This window comes from Calypte anna, chromosome 6 (assembly GCF_003957555.1).
Source record: "Calypte anna isolate BGI_N300 chromosome 6, bCalAnn1_v1.p, whole genome shotgun sequence".
NCBI classification, from domain to species: domain Eukaryota; kingdom Metazoa; phylum Chordata; class Aves; order Apodiformes; family Trochilidae; genus Calypte; species Calypte anna.
In genome coordinates this window covers 16,137,810-16,157,158 of record NC_044252.1, presented here as the reverse complement: position 1 = coordinate 16,157,158, position 19,349 = coordinate 16,137,810, and the positions used below count along the sequence as shown (strand labels likewise).

The window sequence follows — 19,349 nt, the reverse complement described above, 5'->3', positions numbered from 1 at the left end:
AATATAAAGGTAGCTTTTCATCAACATGTTCCCATCCTCACCCTGACTTTGGTAGATACAAACTAGCTCCACAAGCAACAAAATCAATTAAATCCAGTGATGAGACATTCATCTTTAAGCACTCAGAATTTAGTGTCAAAATACATTCTAGATTAATTTTTTCCACAATAGAGACCCTGATACCATCCTCAGTTCTTAGTGAATTCTCTAAACTTCTAATACCAAGGCACTGCAGCTGGGAACCAAGAGATGGCTGAATAGATTGCAGAGATACTTTTACCAAGTGCGTAGAAACTCAATTATCCTGGAAATGTAATCAAATTTGACAGATGGATAGAAATTGGCCAACAGCACATAGGCAAGATATTCTGTGCCTGCTTAAAACTTAGGAAAATTTAGCAAAGAAAACAGCTGGAGTTAACTTGCTCAGCATGCGAGTCTATTTTTAGAATGAGAAGGCTTCTTCCTCAATTAGATTACTCACTACTACAAAATGACTGCAATAAATATCCAGTATAATTCTTATCCAACCTGAGTACTTATTCTTACCAACTCTCCCTTTGATTTTGGGAAAACTGGACAACAAGGAATAATGGGATTAACACACAGCTGAAGAATAACCAGCATCCCAGTCCTGCATCAGGACTGGCTTGACAACATTTTCCAGAAATGTGAGAAAACTAACCTTTTTCAACATCTTGTTCTGTTTGTGGAAAAATTCCACTTTGATATCACCGCATACTGGCAAAGGTTGAGGGAATTCAAAGTACATATATTTGTCTTCACGTCTTGAGGGTCCTGAAGGGGAGGTGAATATCTTTACCTTTAGCTGGTACACCACAAACTGAGGATCTGCACGGCAAAACAGAGTGTCACTTTGTAAGATATGCCTTGAAGTGTCAACAAGTACAATCAAAACATAAGCTATGATATTTTGAAAGTTACATAAGTACCTATTAAGAGTTAACAACTGCAGGGCAAACTTCTCTAGATGTTACTGGAAACAAACTAATGAATTTCTGTCCTTCCTAGCAATATGCTCAGACAACCACAGGATTCCTAGGAAAGCTGCTGTTTCTTTTTTAATAGGATAAGAAATAATTGTATGAAGTGACAACTTCTTGCCTTTTCATTGCATAAAGTCTCTAAATTCTGTAGCATATGGGAGTAACTGAGAGGTTTTACTCTTCATCTATTCCTCACAGTTGCAGATTGGAGGGTCATGTCAGCACAAACCTATTTCTACTCTTCCAGAACCATTATACAACAAAACCAAGGAGAATGTAACATTAATTCAGAAATCAACTATACAAACACTGACCGTGAGTGTGCCCTGGAAAACATCATCTTCAAGAAAGTGCCAGCCATGGTGTAACTTTTGACATTTAATCTGCAGGGGTAACGGCTGAATTTATGAGGGACTTTTCGTGCAGCTTAAGCAGATTTTCTTTGGCAACTCCCAGACACCAGCACAGAAGCCAGAAATATTACATGTAACTTACTGGAAAAAGCTTTTCTGCATTTGCTCCTGACTTCTCTATTAGTATCAGATGCAGACTGCTCTCTAGACAATATACATTGACCCACACCCTGCTGTAGAGTGTTTAGCCACCTGGAAACCACCCCTCAGAGCTGTGGAAATTCCTGAGCACTATCCCTACCAAGCACACCCACACTACCTAGCTCAACAGCCTGGCTATATATAAAGCTGCTATGAATCTCCTTCCTCAGAGTTGTAAGACACTGCCATCCCTTCCTATTGCTGGAGAAGCACAACAGGAGGAAGATAACAAGGAAGTCAGATTTAAAGTTATCATGCTGGTAAAATTACTACCATCACAGTAGATAACACAACTAAAGAAACAGCATGGGTCATTCATTTCACACTCAAAAAAACCCAAAACCCCAAAAACTGGAAACATCACAGAAATGGAAAATACTGCAATACATAAAGATACTAAGGCTGAAGGCTACTATGCATTCAAGTGCTTAGCAAATCTTTTGTTTATCCCAACATTCTACTGTGAAAGTTGAATGCTAAGAGCCTGGTAAGAACAAATAAGTTAATGCCCACACAAGCAATTCATACTTCTACCTTGATTTTGCAAGTATAGCACACCTATCCAAAACACTAAATAAGTGGTAATTACAGAAATCTGTAACTTCCACACCTCTACCCTAGAGGCAAGAAGTGTTTGGCAGAGGGTCCTCCTTTCCTCCTCCTCCTGTAAATACAGGCAATCTGACAAGTTGTGTGATTGTTTCTTACTCATGTTACATGTTCAGGTACTGTTTTACAACCATATTAATAGTGCATTTTTAATCAAAGCCACAGGAGGCACTGGAATTAATTACATGTTGCAATAATCCCCACAGCAAAGCCATTAGAAAGACTTTTTCCACTACCAAAAAACATAACATGCAACACAAGGCAGTTATCTCCTTGTAATATCAGCCCACAGAAGGACAGAAGTTAATTCACATTTATACTTCAAAGATTCAAGGAATCTACTGCTGCCTACCAACAGAGTGTATCAGCACTCCTACAGGTGTATTAACAATTCCTAAGCCTCCATATAAAGAAAAGTTAATCAGATATTTACCCAGTTTAATCATTAAAAAAAAAGTCATAATGAGAAGAATGATGTTGCTGCATTGGAAGCCAACATGACATTAAGCAAATGTTTTCTGGCAATTCATGCTTTCTGTGAGTTGTCATATAAAAATAAAAGCTTTTTATGAAACTAAGGAGCAAATATCTAAATATATTGAAATATATATGACATCACTTACGGTCAAACTGGTAAGTACCTCCAAATTTTAAGATATTTTTATTACATATATTATTAATTTGAAAGATTAATTGAAACAACCATATGTGTCCTTCACAGAACTTAAATTACTACACGTGGGAGGATGCTAGTGGCTAGACCAGATTTTGGAATGAAGTGTTTAAGTATGATCTTCACCAGCCTCGAGATGTGCAGCTATTTGTGTCACACAGCAGAATGTCACATTCATGTAACTAAACCAAGTTCAAAGGCTGACACACTTCCTGGTGCTAAGGGAGCTCAGCAGGTTGCTGGGTACTTACTGCAAGTTCCGCCACTGAACATGGGAATTGTTTCAAACATCATCTTGTGAAACAGCAGAGCCACTGGTCTGTAATCCAGGTGATTCTTTAGCAGGTAGCTATAATAGTACACATAGCGCCTCTGACTGGGAATTGTTACTCCCTAAAGAGAGGGGAAAGAAAATATCAAAAAACATCAAGATCTTGTATTAGCACTACTAACCGAGCTCCTGGCCACAGAACCCAGCCAGGCAGATTTTTAGTACAGTAACTCGTGATGACCCTGAGCCATTTCTTCATTGTGAACTATCCTGGGCACCTTAAGGACTAGCAAAGACATAACCTACCCCCAAACTGTTCCCAAACAGAGACTCTGTATGCATTCCCTTCTGCCTTAGACACACACCCACATTTCTTGTACTCCTTCTGCAGAGCTTTTCTGAGGAAGCTGTTGGCACACATTTTCTAAGACCAGGCAATTAATTACCAACCAATCCTTAGCATAGAACAAGCAGGACACTGGTTTTTCAGTTACTTTAGTAACTATTTCCAAACATTTTAAGCAGTAAGGCAAAGACAGCAGATTTTTTGGTATCTTAAATACAAACACTTCCAGAGACCCATGGGTCATGTAAAAGATGAGGTGCTTTTTTTATTTGCAGATGAGGAGTGTCAGTCATTAAGAGGGATACATCTTGGGCATATGAATATTTAAGCATCAACATAAAAATTACATTTCAACAGCAGTTTAAGTGAAAGATTCTAATTTTGTTTGGTAGTAGCACTGTACTCTGATACAGACTAACAATACCTTCTATTAAAAAATGCCCTTCTGAAATATTTTCACAAAAAACAAAGGTGAAAAATGTCATTAATGTAGGCCCAACAGCCCAAGGTCTTAAATGAAGGACTTCTCAGCTGAAGTAGAATGGAAGTAAATGCTTGCTTTGAGAACATATAACTAAAAACAATGTTTATTACTGATTTTGTATTAAAAACTTCAGAGAGAAGTTTTAAAGCTCTTACAGCTAATAGTTTCAAGCAAAAGTGATAAAAATGAAAAATAACTTCATTCCCTAGAAAACACATTGAAGGGTTTATAACAAGCCATGCTTGCAACAGCATCAGTAGGCAAACTTTTGTATTAAAACTAAATATGAAATTTTAATAAACCAGAGATAACAAAAGGTAAAAATATGAGTCTGAACATCTTGGTCACAAAACATAGAACACACTATTTCAATACATTTAACTCCAATACCTGCTAATATCTGTTTCACCTTAGAAGAGACATAAGCTGAGTAGCTAGAGTACTTTTAATTAGTATGCATCTATTTAAAATAATGGCAGGAATTGAAAATTGTTGGCAATTCTGGCTCTTTACCATTTCAGCTGTTTCTAGACTACACAGAAGACTTTTCCTACAACACTTCTACAAGGACCTTCTCAAAGAACCTTCTACACTGACAACATTTCTAGTTCCAGTATCATCTCGGTAGTTACCAGAAACACTTCTGAAGGGAACTTAGAAGTCTGCTTTCCTGAGATCTGAGTTTCATGACTGAGAAGATCCCAGCCTCAGACCATACCTTCCATAATTTGCCAATGCTGCCAAGCAGAAAACCATGCAAGTAAGGGAAATACCTCCTTCTCTGCTCATACCTTCTCCATGCTACACAAAGGATGTGCTGAACAGAGAAACCCCAACACACCTGATCAGGGCAACCAGGACTGGAACCAGAACAGATGTCATCACAGTCACTTTTGTAGCTATATAAAGTGAGAGGTGATCTCAAAACAAAACCAGATCTCGGCCAAGAAGATAGTTTTATCCCTCCAGCCATGCTGAAGTGGAGCAGAAAGTTCTCCATTTTCCAAAGGTCTGATTTCAAAGCAGAGCACTTTCATAACAAGCTAATATTCTGAGAGGTGCAATCAACTTCTGCTTTCTTTCACTCAAGAAGAATAAAGACAAGGGAAGCAGTTTAAGTATTTTCTTTCCCATCTATCAGCAGCATCATTTTTTAAATGGACATCTGATAAGCTTCCCTAGTCTCTATGCCAGTTTCACAGGGCCCTGCTGAGCTCTGTACATACCTCAAGAATTCTCAGGTGCTGTTCCTGCTTCTCTGCTCAAATGTAGAACAGGCAGTATTATGAAGAACAGACATTTCCAAAACATATGTTTCCATATTTTGTTTATTAACGTGCCCTACTCTGAGGATAAACCTAAAGCTCCAAACCTCAGACAAAGTTTATGGATGGCATTAGGTATAGCAGAGGATGTCATCTGAGCACCTGGAACAAACCAGTGTTAGAACTGATCAGCTCTGACACATCAGACACTGGGTATCTACCCAGCTCAAAGAGTCATTGTGAGACTTCCTTGCACTAAATAACTGGTTTCCATTTCCTGCTCAGTTACACCACTACTAGGAGCTGTTCCTAAAAATACAACTGTATGATGATCAAAGAATGCTCCTGAATGGCTCATCTCCAGCTCAAACACTTGAGTAGTTGTTCCCAGCTGATACCCATCTGAGCAGACTAAGCTTCCTTCCTTATGCTGAGTCTAATTCTCACCAGAAAACCTTCAAGGCAGAAGTGGGAATAAATAAAGACCTTCTTCAGCTGTAGGAAGCTAAGTGGTCAGTCTTCACCATCACAGTAGTATTTCAGTGTCCATCTTAAGGAAAAAACATGTGATAAGCTAACGATTTCAAACTGTGGAAACAGCAGCTGTTTAAAAGCCTTTATGAGGGGATTTGCTTTTCTTCCACCTCTGAAAACAGGCTGGACAATTACAGTTCTTTATCTAGTTTTAGAAGACAATTCTTCTCCTTTGCTTCAAAGAGAAAACAGAAATCAGGCCTGTTCTGATACAGGTGAATGACGGACAGGTGGTGAATGAGAGACACAACTGCTTAGCTAATACTTTCCAATCTTCATCACTCCCTTCTTCACAAGAAGTTCAGCCCACTATCATGAGGTACAGAAATCAGAAGAGGCAGCTTATAGAAGAAACAAAAGAGCCCACAGCCAACAGTTTTTAGTCAGAGACAGACTCAGTTCTGCAATGTCTGATTCCGCACTACCTTTCCCAGGATGACAGTACATTAACAGGCTATCTAGGAACTGTCAGCCTCATTTACAACTCTCACTTGATGTTACAAAGGCCTCTCTGAAGCTTCTGCTCCCAGCAGGCACATGGAGAGAGCTTGCTACAGAAGTACCTGAGGTAGTTCTCTTGCCCAATTAGTCATACTTCCTCCTGCAATTAGCCTCATGCTTCCTGTTGGCATGGACTAACCCTCTCGAGAATCACTCTGCCATGCATGTTACTGGCAACAGTGATTTTATGTTCTCATCTATATGCAGCTACATACAAAGTGCACAGCTTGTGCTTGCTTTAAATGAAGAAAATCTGGAGCCTAATCAGAGGTAGTTTCCTTCATCATACACACTGTAGGGGGGGGGCTGAGGGGCATGTGAGCATTTTCTTGCCCCTACATGCAAACAACTCTCGATGCCTCATTTACTGTGGGTTCAGGAAACCAATTGCACAAAGGTGTGGTTAAGTGTCAAATCAGAAAGTAGCACTTGACATATAACACTGACTTATGGGCCACAAGGGAAGAAAAAGCTCCAAGAACCTGCACTGTAACACCAGCTTATAAATACTACTATAAGGACTGTATGAATCCCATGCTGCCCACTACCCATGTAAAGGTAACCACACTGAAGTAGAGCCGGGAAAAAAAGCAATTCTTCCAGCAGGGATACCAAAACAAGGTTGTTGGTTACAGATAACATTTATAGGGGAGCTAAGCAGGGCCCTCATTATTGCTGTTCACTAAGTACACCATTACCTCAAACATGCCAGAGGAACCACTGGGGTACTGATGAACACCTAACTGCACACTAATGCACACATATACTGCCCTCTCTTTACAAAAGGGAAACTGAGGTACAACATGCTTAACTGCCTATTTGTTTATTTGTGTACTTTTCATATTTTCTGTCTCTTTAGGCAGGAGTAATCCACACTGTTTATTCATCACACAGTTCATTCCTATTCACTATCTAACACACTTACCAAAAGTCACAAAGTTCTGAAACTTTGACACTGTCTTGCTCAAGTATTACACCACAATTATCTTTTCAGCAGTACATGGAATAAACAGCCCCATCTTGTAAAGACAGCAAACAGTTATTTGTTCCTTCCAATAAATTAACAGCCAAATTCTAGAAATTCCTTATGTGGTAATTCTGCTCTCAAGAGCCTTCAAACATGAAGCTCTGCTTATTAAAGGTCTACACACTGTGAAATTAATACTTCATGCAAATGTAAGAGGAACAGAGATCTCTACTTGAGGAGGCTGAAACTTGCTTGCCAGGATGATCCCCCTGCTCTACCAACATACACAAGGAAATATTGGAGGATGAGCAAGAAAGCTTGCTGAAATGACCTTGCCAGGCACACTATATTGTATTTGGAGATTTCAAATGTGAAGGTTAAGTTCCCACTAAGGAGGTGTAACTATGCCAGAAAGGTCCTACACAGAGTTACTGCTAAGTCTGTCTGTGCCACTGACAAGGTCTTAATAGAAAGCTCTTGTAACCATGAACATAATTTCTCTGGAATGAAATAATCCCATTTAGCCTCAGGAGAAGCACAAGGTATTAAATGGCAGAATCATGAACTGGACTCTGAGGCAGCCAACACTGGGCTTAACTACTCATTTATTGCAAAGAGGCATCCAACAACAGACTCTTCCAGTAGGGATATTCAACTAACATGCACACCACCACAGAAGAGAACCTGAGCAGATGAACAACTCATCCATTCAGGCAAAACAAGCTAGAATAATCCTCTTATTTGGGCTGGAAATGCTGAACAAGAAAGTTCACTCATTAACCACCCATTTGATTCAATGTACAAAAGAATGATATTCAAAAGCTTATTTAAAAGAAACTGTAAAGATCTTCTTCAAAAAACTTATCACAACTGATGGAAAGTATCTCTTAAAGGGCTGACCAATTCAAATAGACCTTTAGAAGGAAAAGTGTGCAGACAGGAGAACAGAAGAACTGAAAACTGCTCACCTTCTTATCTCTGGTCCTTACTTCCCCATAGAAATCTAGGGCTTCTTGAGCCTTTAAAAACTTGCCTCGATGCAACAAATATGCACATATCATAACTCCAGTTCGTCCCTTTCCAGCTTTACAGTGGATTGCTGCAACATGATTGTCATCTTCACTTAGCCATTGGTCAAGATCTTCACAAAAAGGTTTGATAAGCTCTAGCTGTGGTGGGTTATGATCTTCAAAAGGGTACTGTGCAACTGCAAAGAGAAGGAATCATTTATCAAAATCCCAAAAGAAAATTATTGCAAATTCAACTAGACAAGTCAACTTTGTGACAAGCATGCAAAAATTAAATTTTTAAATAAACCCCCCTGTCTTACATACAGATATGTATTTTTTTATTCCAGTATCACTCAGCAATGTACTGCATATTATATGCAGTGCAGACCCTTCTCTAGTAATACATAAGCAAGCATCCTGCCACACACAGACTTTTTCACACTGCCACCAAAATGAATTGCTCAGACTGTATCTTATACCACATATTTTCTAGACGTTGAGAGTATATTGGCACCAAGCATAACCTTGCAAAAACTGATCACTCTATCAATAATTAGACTCCCTGCTGAGAGAAAATGGGTCCAGACCTCAGCCACTGATCAGACAGTAGGAATTTTGCTAAAAGATTCTGAGTACAGCTGGTGCTACATTGGGAACTATCTCTCAGAATTTGCTCAAATGGGTTTTGAAACAAAACCCTGCAGTTTCCATATTTAAAAATCATAATCAAAAAAGAAATTTCATGTAAGGCACTTGCAATACTTACAGGTTTTAAAATCAAACCACTGAATGAAGTTATCCTTATTCTTACATGGATATCCACATGCACATAGGTTTTTTTCCATCTAGAGATGGAAATAAGTTCAAGCAAACATGCAGGAAATGAAAGAAAACCCAAGAGAGCAAAAAATAAGCAATAAGCAGAGACAAGCACCCAAACCTCTACCACCTTAGAGAAGGTGACACATAATAGCATGCTGACTGGCAGAATTACAGTGGGATGCACTAGTTCTGTCAGGAGAACAGCACTTCATAAAGCACACCCCAATTCTCAACTGGGACAGATTTGGGATGTTAGAAATACAACTCAGATTCACTTAAACCTTCTCAGGTAGAAACACTTTTTTTTCTGGTTTAAAAATCAATGTTTCATTCTTTGAGAAGTGTCTGCATTTGTTTCCTACATACTACTCTTGTCACACACACAAGGCTCCTCTTGATGAATCCCCAAGGACTTAAAGGGCAGATGTGAGAGATGAAGATATGGAACTGCTAAATTACCAAAGCACAAGTGTGAAGCCTTCCCAAGGGACAAGGGCAATTTACTGACTTGCAGGATAGAACACCCACTTAATCTCCCAGAAGACCAAATAGGGGAACCCAGCAAAGTGAATGATCTATGCTAAAGAAGCAGCAACAGTTAACAAATGTTAACATACACTAAAAAATTCTTCCACGTAAAAGATCAAGACTCTCCAATAACCTGCTTATGTGGATTTAGAGATGTCACCTTTTGCAGCAGGTGTAAACAAAAGGAGGAATTTATTTAGAAACACCTCAGAAAATAAGTCATTAGGAGATGCTGTGAATTTGTTCACTCAGTGTTGAACCTACATCTTAACTACATCCAACAGGATTCCCGTGAAAAGGAGAGACAAAGAGTCCTGAAAGAAGAGCCTGAAAAATCCCAAGTAGTAAAGGTACACTGAAGACACTCTCAAGGATTTGGGTTCAAAGGCAAATCTTGTGATATTTTCTTTGAAAACGTAATGAGAAGCAGATTAAATAGGTCTCCTGTGATGGTGCAGAGGGATTAAGACAAGCTTAGGAAACAATCATCTGCACAATCTTGATCAAGTCCTTGAAAGGGTGCAGGTCCTCCATGAATTTTGGTTTCTAACACTGGAGAACACAATGTAGGGAAGGGTTCTGACTATTCTCTCCAAATTGCATGAAAAATTCAACAGCACATAAAAGAGTAAATAAAAAGAGAAGCAGAAGGCAATTTTCAGCATGGAAGTTACTTCAGAAACTGTGAAAACCCTAGACAGAAAGCTAGTGTCCAAAGAAGATGAACAACTTTCAACATTTGGTTTTGAATTTTATGCAAGAGCATTCAAGCTGAAAAAACTATTACGGTGTTTCATGCTAAGTGTACAAATAAGTTTCCTTTGAAATTAAATAACTTCCTCAGTTAAGGGAAGCCCCAACTCACCTATTTGGTTATCTAAGGTAACTAACTCGAGGATGAAGAGAAAAAAAAAGCAACATGTAGCTCCCTAAAAAAGTATTGCCTTATGCAGAGGAGCTGGGAAAGTGCTGCCACAAGCAACATTTTTGGCTGTGACTCCAAGTGAAGGGACTTGATCATCCCATAATAAAAAGCATATATTAAAAGCCAATATATGTTCTGGACATATTATAGAAGTACATCCTTTTTATTTTGTATTTTCTCAATATTTTCTCAATTCATTATTTTAAGAGCAAATGAGAAGCACAGATGACTTCAAATACGACAATTTCAGTTCTTCTATATTTAGACATTAAAGCAGCCAATTACATTTTGGTCATCTTCTAAACACCCTTTTTTACAACTAGAAGGATGCTTTAAAATAATAATAAAATATGTTGAGCCTTTGCTGTGAAGCAGTATTAACCAGTAAGCCCAAAATTTATTAATCTTCTAGTATTACCTACACACAAGTACTCCTCATCTACCCAGCCATTCTGAAACATTGCAGGTAGAGGAACTACAAACCCTACTACCTGAGAGATTTTCCTCTGCAAAATAATGAAGGTACATCTGTACCACTTTACTACCTGGGGAGTTCAGATTGACAAAACTGGTACATCAGACCCTTAGCTCTGATCAAGAGGAGCTCGGAAAAGCTTCCCCACTGGATCTGGCAGCTCAGCAAAACATCCCATCTTAATGTGGCATTACATGTGAACAGAATTTTGGATTTTAGAAACCAAAGGTTTCTTCCAGGCCTTCAAAAAATTTTTTACCAAGAACAGTGACAGAGGCTTAAGTCTTCCTATTTATTCTGTTATGCTTCTGCGTAGAAACAAGCAGCTTCACATCTACATTTTATAATAAATTTGTACGAGCTTAACTGAACTTCTAGATAACTCATTTTGCCAAAATTTTTGCAACTGTAGACTTCCAATTGCCTTACTAGATCCTGATCTAGTTAACTGTCACAAACTTACTTTTTTGAAAGCATCAAGAATACATCAGGTTTATCCAATGACTCAAAGCAATCTGACATCATTCCTTGTGCCCAGATCTCCTTTATACCTTCACTCAGAAACTCTGAAGTTTAAAGAGAATACCAGATACCAGACAGCAGCAACGTACCTCTGCAGTTAAATTTGGCGGTGTCATAATGTCTTTCAGCACATCTAAAAATGAAAAAGAGAGACAAATTCAAGAAAAGTCTCTGAGGCACTCTCAAGATCTATCACGCCCTGGAACGTAAGAGGTCAGCATATGGGAACATCACATATACCCATCATTTTTGTGTTTTAAAACTAGAGACCACATATGAAAAAAATGTTCCATTGCAGATGTATGAAGTTGCTCACTCGTGTACCAGATTTTACTGAAAAACAATTACTTACCTTATGGTAATGGGAGGCCATGAGTATGTTTTAGTCGGTGTGACTCTCAATGGAGATGTTCAGAAAAGTAATAGAATACACTTCTACTTTTTAAAACTGTACTATTAACAGCTTCAGCTGCTCAAGCAGCTTTATGCTCCCACAGAAACACAAAGAGCAGACAGCTATGACCTTCATCCAATTGACTCAGACCTCAAAACACATGACAAGATGCCTTAATGACAACATGGGTGTTGTGATGGGGAGTCACAAGGACATTTTAAGCCCCTTTAAGGCAAGTGCAACCTAAGCAGGCATTCTTCCTCCAGTTCCAAGACTACCACATGCAACTGAAAGCACCATCATTATAATGGTGGTGACTTGTATCAAGCAGAGATTGTGACAGTGCTTCAAGAACAAGTGCCAAGTTGAAAAAGCAGATAAACTAAAAAAAACCAAAACAAAACACAAACACCCAAACAGAAGGTCAGTCAGTCAGTTTTCACCTTATAGACCCTTTAAAATGCCACATTTCTATAGACTCTGGCATTTCATGAGTGTCCATCTCACCCCTCTATCTCCTGCTGGGGTGGAATTCAGTGCTTCCCCTTCTCTGAATCCAGAGCCTTCTCGACTTTAGCCTCTGCTATGGAAAAGCCTGGCAGCTTTTACAGCCCTGATCACATTGCTGACACTTTCTCTGGGTCAGAAGTACTAATGCACAGGTAAAGCTGGCAGAGGGGACTGAAAAAAACATTATCTGCACTCGAGCCTTTGAGAAGAAAGTTCAGATGCAATATGCAGACCCAAGATGGAGTTACCACAGCTGAAGCAGCCATCAACCATGCTGGGCAAAGCCTGTTTGTTAGAAGCTACTCAGCATCTGAACTTGGGAAGATGAGCCTGCTGAGAAGCAAAACAGTTAACACATCTTATCCAAGGAAGTTTTCTTCTTGCCTTTAATTGAACATCCAGTTCAAAGGGGTAGTAAGAGACAGAAGTCTTTAGAACATTAAAAAAACCAAACACCTCAAACACATATGGGAAAAAAAATGCATTCAAATTCTCAAGTTTGAGAGAGTATCAAGTAGAATGCCAACGGGGTATTTCTTGATACCAAGGACAGAAACTGAGCATAGAGCACAGCAATGTCACTCTTTATGCCCTCTTATGGGAGCTGTACACAACAAATGCAGAGCTCCAGACATGGCTGTATAAAATATACTCCCATTCCATTACATGAAACTCCTATCTGCAGCAGAGATTCCAGGGGAAGCTGCCACTGCTTAGCATTACAAACTAAACTTTTTTTTTTTTAAACAAAACAAAACAGTATTAGACCCATAATACAATCAGATCTCTAGATGAAACCCGAATGTTGTTTTTTTTATTTTGGGGGTGAAGAGTGTTCCAGCATGGTTCTTGTAATCCTCCTTTTGATGAAAGCAACTTTAAAGCTACCCAGATCCTACGTGCTGCCAGCCAGGTACCTTTCTCATCCCAACTATGACAACACTGACAAAAGGACTACAGACTACCAAGAAGATGGCAGCCTATGCTAAAGCCTAAACTCATGTACACAGAGTATACACATAAAATTCACATCGTTTGTTACAGTTCCTTGCTTTAATTGTGTGCCTGCAGGACAGTTAAAAGAAATATACTGGAGAAGGTGGAGATTATCACAATAGGGGAAGTAACAATTTGGCATTATACAGAGCTAGGGGATGAAAGTGGGAGAGCATGTTAAAATAAAAGGGAATACTGAAGAAACAGCAAAGGGTTAAAAGGAACACATAATAAACAACACAAAGAAGCAGCAAAATGAAATCAATTGTTCAAACATTGACTGGGAGTTAAAAGCCAATCTGGAGGATAAGGTGTAACTGACATCATTTAAGCATCAGATCAGAAAAATCTCTTTAAATCCTTTTAAATAATGATGTGTATTGAGCAGTTCTATCAGCTTACTGTAACAGCTACCTTAAGGGAACACAAACCCCATGACAGTGTTCAAAGTAATTCTGAAAATAATCACATACCTCCTCTGAACTCCCACCTCCTTCTTTTAAACACAGACAATATGTTGGTTATTTGCAAAGGACCAACTTAATTTAAAGAGATGCTGCTCTCTGAAATACCTGATGACTGCAATTTCTTCCCATCTCATGACCAAACACTCCAATAATTCACCTGATGGCAGTTATGTAATTCATACACAAATTTTGCTTGCCTAGAGCTAGAGATCACCTGGCATCTCTAGTCAGAGCTACATAGTTTAAAAGCTATGCTTTCCAAGCTGTGCAGTGATCCCTTGAATCTTAATTTGCAACTAACCCATCTTTTGGAGAGGAAAAACACACACACTTCAAAAACACATTTTATCCAGCAAAAAAGTTTTCATCTGAGGGCAAATTTTAGGAAGTTTCACTTACAATAGTTTTGCAGTTAGGAACAAGGAAAAGTGATGGGTGGGTTCTTGCACCAAACCCCACAGTTACAATTTTTATATGAAGAACTTGAAGACAAAAATATTTGGCACACCAGGACAAGCTACTTCCAGAGTTGGGAACACGTGTATCAGAAACACAGATGTCAAAATCATTTGCCTCATGACAGCTCTTTTCACTTAAGAACTTAAAAAGTTTTTCCTGTACAGGATTGGGAGACTAGTTTTTCTGAAGTATGATAAGGTTGCTATCATACAGTAAGGGGGCAACTTTTCAAGCACCATCTCCCTGAGAAGCCACTTGCTAAGATGCACAAAAGTCTTACTAAACTCTTACTTTCTGACCAAACCCAGAAATTAACACAGCAGCCTATTGTTTTATCTGTCACCTCTCGAGCCAATTCCAAACAAGTTCAGTATCAGACAGCTAAGCAACCCCTGATCCTCCAAGTGATACCAGAGCCACACTTCACAGAAGCTGAGCTAAGCCCTAGGAAGTAGGAGGATATTAAGCTCTGCTTTGCTCCTATAACTGGGTAGAAGCTCTCAAGAGGTTTCAGGGGGCTAATAAAACGATGGTAGTTAGATTTTACCCAATAGAGCTCTCTAGAGTTGAGCTCCAAAATATTTCACAGCCAGCTAGACAGTTACCTCTTCAGAGCTGCATTTAGGCACAGAAGCAGCTAGCAGCTATTCTGGGAAGCACTGTCCTTTCCACCCCTAGGTGCCACCAAGACAGCATTTATTAAAAGGCTAAAATTCTGGAGAGCTTCTAAGCTGGAAAAAATAATTTTGTTACTGAACTGTATGAGAAGTGTTCAGTTATTTTAATTTAATGCACATTTTATTTGCATATCTTTATCTGTCCCATCCTACCACAGACTTTACAAACAACTTAATGCAGTAACTTCTCAGCTTCTAGTATCACTTAGTTCCAGCATGAAGAAACATGGTTGTTTGATGCATAATTCTTTAACTAATTTAGAGGCTTATTTAAATATTAATTTTAATGACTCACAGATTACAATGCAATACACTGCCTGGATTTCTATATCACAGTGATTCTTCTATTAACTGCAGGTATGAAACAGAAAAAATAATAATAAAAAAAGCCTTAGCAAATCAGAGAATCAACAGATCTTCAACTTAAGAGGGGAAAATGAGGGGTAGGAAAACCAGGACCAGGTTCAGCATCAGCTGACACTACAGTTCATGCAAATGAAATTAGCCTAAAGAAACATATAAAGACAAGCAAGGAACAAAACAAAACAAAAAATCCCTTTGTAAAAGGAACAGCTCTACACTTTAAAAAGTGAGAAACTATCACATTACCAATTGATGCAATACCTTTTTTAAAGTAATAAAGAACAGTCAAGAATAACAAGGAAGCAAACAGAATTTGGATAATAACAGGAGGAGAGGGAAAAAAAGAAGGAATAAAGCAGGAAAATATTAATTTGGCAACTTCTTCAGTGCAGACATTAACAGAAAGCCTGCTGTGAATTACTTTTCACTTTTTAATCACATACAATCCCTGGTACAAGGTCCAGATGGACTAGATGCCAAGTAATTTAAAAGTGTTCAAGTAGTATGAATACACACTAACATTTCATTTAACCTTGCTCAGCTCCACTCTATGAAGTACCAGCACTCTCAATCAGGCTTAATTATTTTAAGAAATATGCAATATCTTTAGCTCTGCTTCAGTACAGCAAGAAGCCACTTTAACCCATAAACTATTTTTAGAACTCATTATTTTTAGAAAAACACATCTATAAAGCCATACTTACAGATTGTATATCTTGTAATGGTTTTTATGCTTTGAATCCAAAAACCTTTAGTAGAGAAGAAAAAAGGCATGTATTAATATATATTGCAGTAACAGTGACCTTACTTTGCAGCATCATTAAAACACTATCTAGGATGTGCAATTCTGCACTGCAAGTTCCAGCTGGCCCTGCAGTGCCTCCAAGTGCAGGCAGCAGCCTGTTGCAAACCTCACTCATAAATAATCCACTAGTATGAGTAAGACTACTTGTGCAACTGATGAGACCAAGATCCAACCTTCAACTGAAATGTTTATTGTATGCACTGATCTGCACTGATTTCTAAAATACGTGCATATCAATGTTGTTAATTTTTAAAGCAGAAAGCATCACTTACACAAGGTATCTGAAAATGCTTGCAATTTAATCAGCTGTGCAAAATACTTTGCCACAGTGGTATTTCCAAAGAAAAAAAGGCAGTTAAAGTAACTTTCATATTCCAGTTAGGACAGCCAGAATAATGTATTTTAACACCAGGATTTTAAATGACCATTATTTGCTACTGAAGTCTGAAGATGGTGTCCGATCATATTCTGGATTCAGAAAGGAAGAGAAAGACCACTATACTTTTCCACACATTCAACATTCTCATGCTCACTTTGTAAAAAAAAGCTTCCCATACAATCCGGGGAGAGCCAAACTGCAAACATGATTCATCAGAATTGCTGTGATTATATATATGATGTGTCACCTGGCAATGTTCAAGAAGAAATAACATACAAATATTTACACTCAACATCATCAGTGTGTATCTGCACATCAGCCAGAAAGAATTTAATTAGCCATGACAGAACACGCTGTTCAAATCGAAAAGAAACACTAGCTGCTAAAATCCTGGAAAGCTCAGGCAAAAACAAGTTCTGGTTATCAGTCATCATATTCCAGAAGTACCTAGAACTCCATGGTTAAACTGCTATGTTAAAGTAAGAACAGATGTGAATGCTCCTTTTGCAAAACTGAGTAGGAGATTCTGATTTCATCAACAAAAATAGTTTGTGATTCCCCTTTGCAGTCCCTGTTGGCAGACTTCCAAGAGATTAAGGAAGATGGTGGACATGGCCATTTGCTTAAGGACATGTCCCCCTTGTTTAAAACACACTGGAGAGTAAGGAGAGCTGACTCCACTTCTGCCAGGACCAGCCACAAAGCTAAGTACAAGCTTTCATGCAAGTATTTTTCTAATGACAAAATGCCTTTCAAAACCTCTCAAAATGTCAGTCACAGGAACAGACAGCAGTGCAGCTCATACTTCTCATATTGTATTAATATTAAATTTGTCAGGATACCAGCAATTCAGAAAAAGTCCACTAAAGTATCCTGGTTCAGCACCTATTGTTCTGAAGCTCAAGCACATGGAATTTATGGATAAAAAGCTCCTGGAAAAAAATTCTACAATAAAAAGATGACAGGAACAGATGAGGATCTGTTGGCTGCAACATGCAGAATACTGCATGATCACATTTTGAGCATTATTCTTTTTTAAAAATAGAGGGCAACACACATAATAGTATTTAAGCATCCAGTTCCTTACAGACACCTAATTTACAACTCTCTGAATCTCGATTTGGTTTATTATACTTTTAGGAGATCACTGCTCCATTTGATCAGAGTGTTTATAGACAACTTCGTAACTACAGTCATTGCCTTTACATGTCTACAGATCTAACCAACAAAATACATTTTCATTCATACAGAAGCAACTGAAATGGATGCTGTAAATGAAAGAGCGCCTTCAAAAACTATTGCCTATTTTTTATTCATATTATTCCCATGTCATTTATTCAAAGTCCAACCTTTGCCCCTATTCAACAATCTGCAAAGGTGGAGTCCACAGGGACCACATATTTCACACAGCAGATGCAATGCCTGTATCAACTTAAAAACTGGTATCTGACTATCCTAGTGTCAGGTGTCTCTGACTGCTGGTACAGAAAGATGACTATAGAGAGTCTGAGTTTGTGGGACAGCAAAAGCTTTTTCTGGTCTGCTATGATACTATTAGAAAACATGAATTCATGCCTTCTAACAAGTCTAGCAGAGACATCCACACTCTGCATAAGTATTTACAGACTGCTAGGCTGAACATCACTGATTTGGCCAGCTGTGGATAAGTACCTTTTCCTCACCACTATGTGACAGAATAAGGTCAGCTCTGTAAGCCTGGCAAAATCCATTCTCTGACATTTTTGCTACTATTTGTGGATAGCAAACTTCACCACAATGGTTAAATATGCAAAAAAGAACAGCCTTGAGTTCATGTGACACGAACTGTGGCTGCATAGGGAAGCAACTGCCTTCAGATGATCAATTTTTAGTTGAGAGTTGTAATTCCTCCTGTGGGGGAACCAAGGAGCTGTTTCAACTGACTTCTGTATAAACCTGGATGCGAACAGTGAAACAAGCAGCACTAATTCTGCCTGCCAACGGGAATGAGAAACTTTCTGTGGCATCTCAAACCTGGAGCAGCAACTTCTTGCCCAGATACACCTACTTGTAACTTCACTGTGTAACCATCCCACTTGCTGCACCATTGTCCCAGCCACAAACATCAGATCTCCTAGAGAGCAACTGAACTTCTGACCTCAAATGCCAGAGTTCTCACTAACATGCATGACTTAAAAAAATAATCAGATCAGATCCTAAAGCCACTAATATTTGGCAGTTTCTAATGCAACCTCTTGTAAGAGATTCTCCAGGTAGGATACTGACTAAAAAAATTACGATGCTCCTAAAACATTAAATACACCTTCCAGTTGTATTCAGCAATTCAGATAACTTTACTTGATGTTAAAAATGACAGCCTGTAAGTTTTTGTACAGAAAGTGCCAGAGCATCACAAGCAATACCTAATTTTTGCTTTTCTCCTCATCCACAATTATTTTACTCAGTCAGATGTAAAAGGCTGTATGTAAAGTCACCTATATCTATTACCTGAAATCAAAATTAACTAATAAAGCACTTAATTTATCTACTGAAGAATGAATCTGGGAAGACATATTCTGAAATATGCATCAGGTATCTGAGGAAACCATCAAAGTCATGAACAGAGGCATGGACTGACACCTTGCTAAAAGCAAAATCCTCCTTTCACTCCGACACAATTTACTGAATTCATTTTTTTCACACTAAAAAGCGGATTCCATGCATTTGAGATCAACTCACAACAGCAGCCTGACTTAAATTTTTGACAGTATTATTTTCATTGTTTCCAACATTCTTCAGGAAAGCTAGTAAGGCAACATCTAGGAGA

The 19,349-nt window shown here is 38.5% G+C and overlaps 1 protein-coding gene across 1 annotated transcript in view; it reads right to left on the bottom strand.

Annotated features, from left to right (window-relative positions):
* Positions 1–19,349, bottom strand: part of PTEN (phosphatase and tensin homolog) — a 49,074-nt gene that overhangs the window by 13,818 nt on the left and 15,907 nt on the right. The window contains exons 3-7 of the mRNA XM_030453263.1: positions 16,064–16,108; positions 11,583–11,626; positions 8,180–8,418; positions 3,095–3,236; positions 686–852 (exon numbers count right to left, since the gene is read on the bottom strand). Coding sequence (XP_030309123.1) covers positions 686–852; positions 3,095–3,236; positions 8,180–8,418; positions 11,583–11,626; positions 16,064–16,108 — 637 coding nt within the window. The remainder of the gene's footprint in view (positions 1–685; positions 853–3,094; positions 3,237–8,179; positions 8,419–11,582; positions 11,627–16,063; positions 16,109–19,349) is intronic.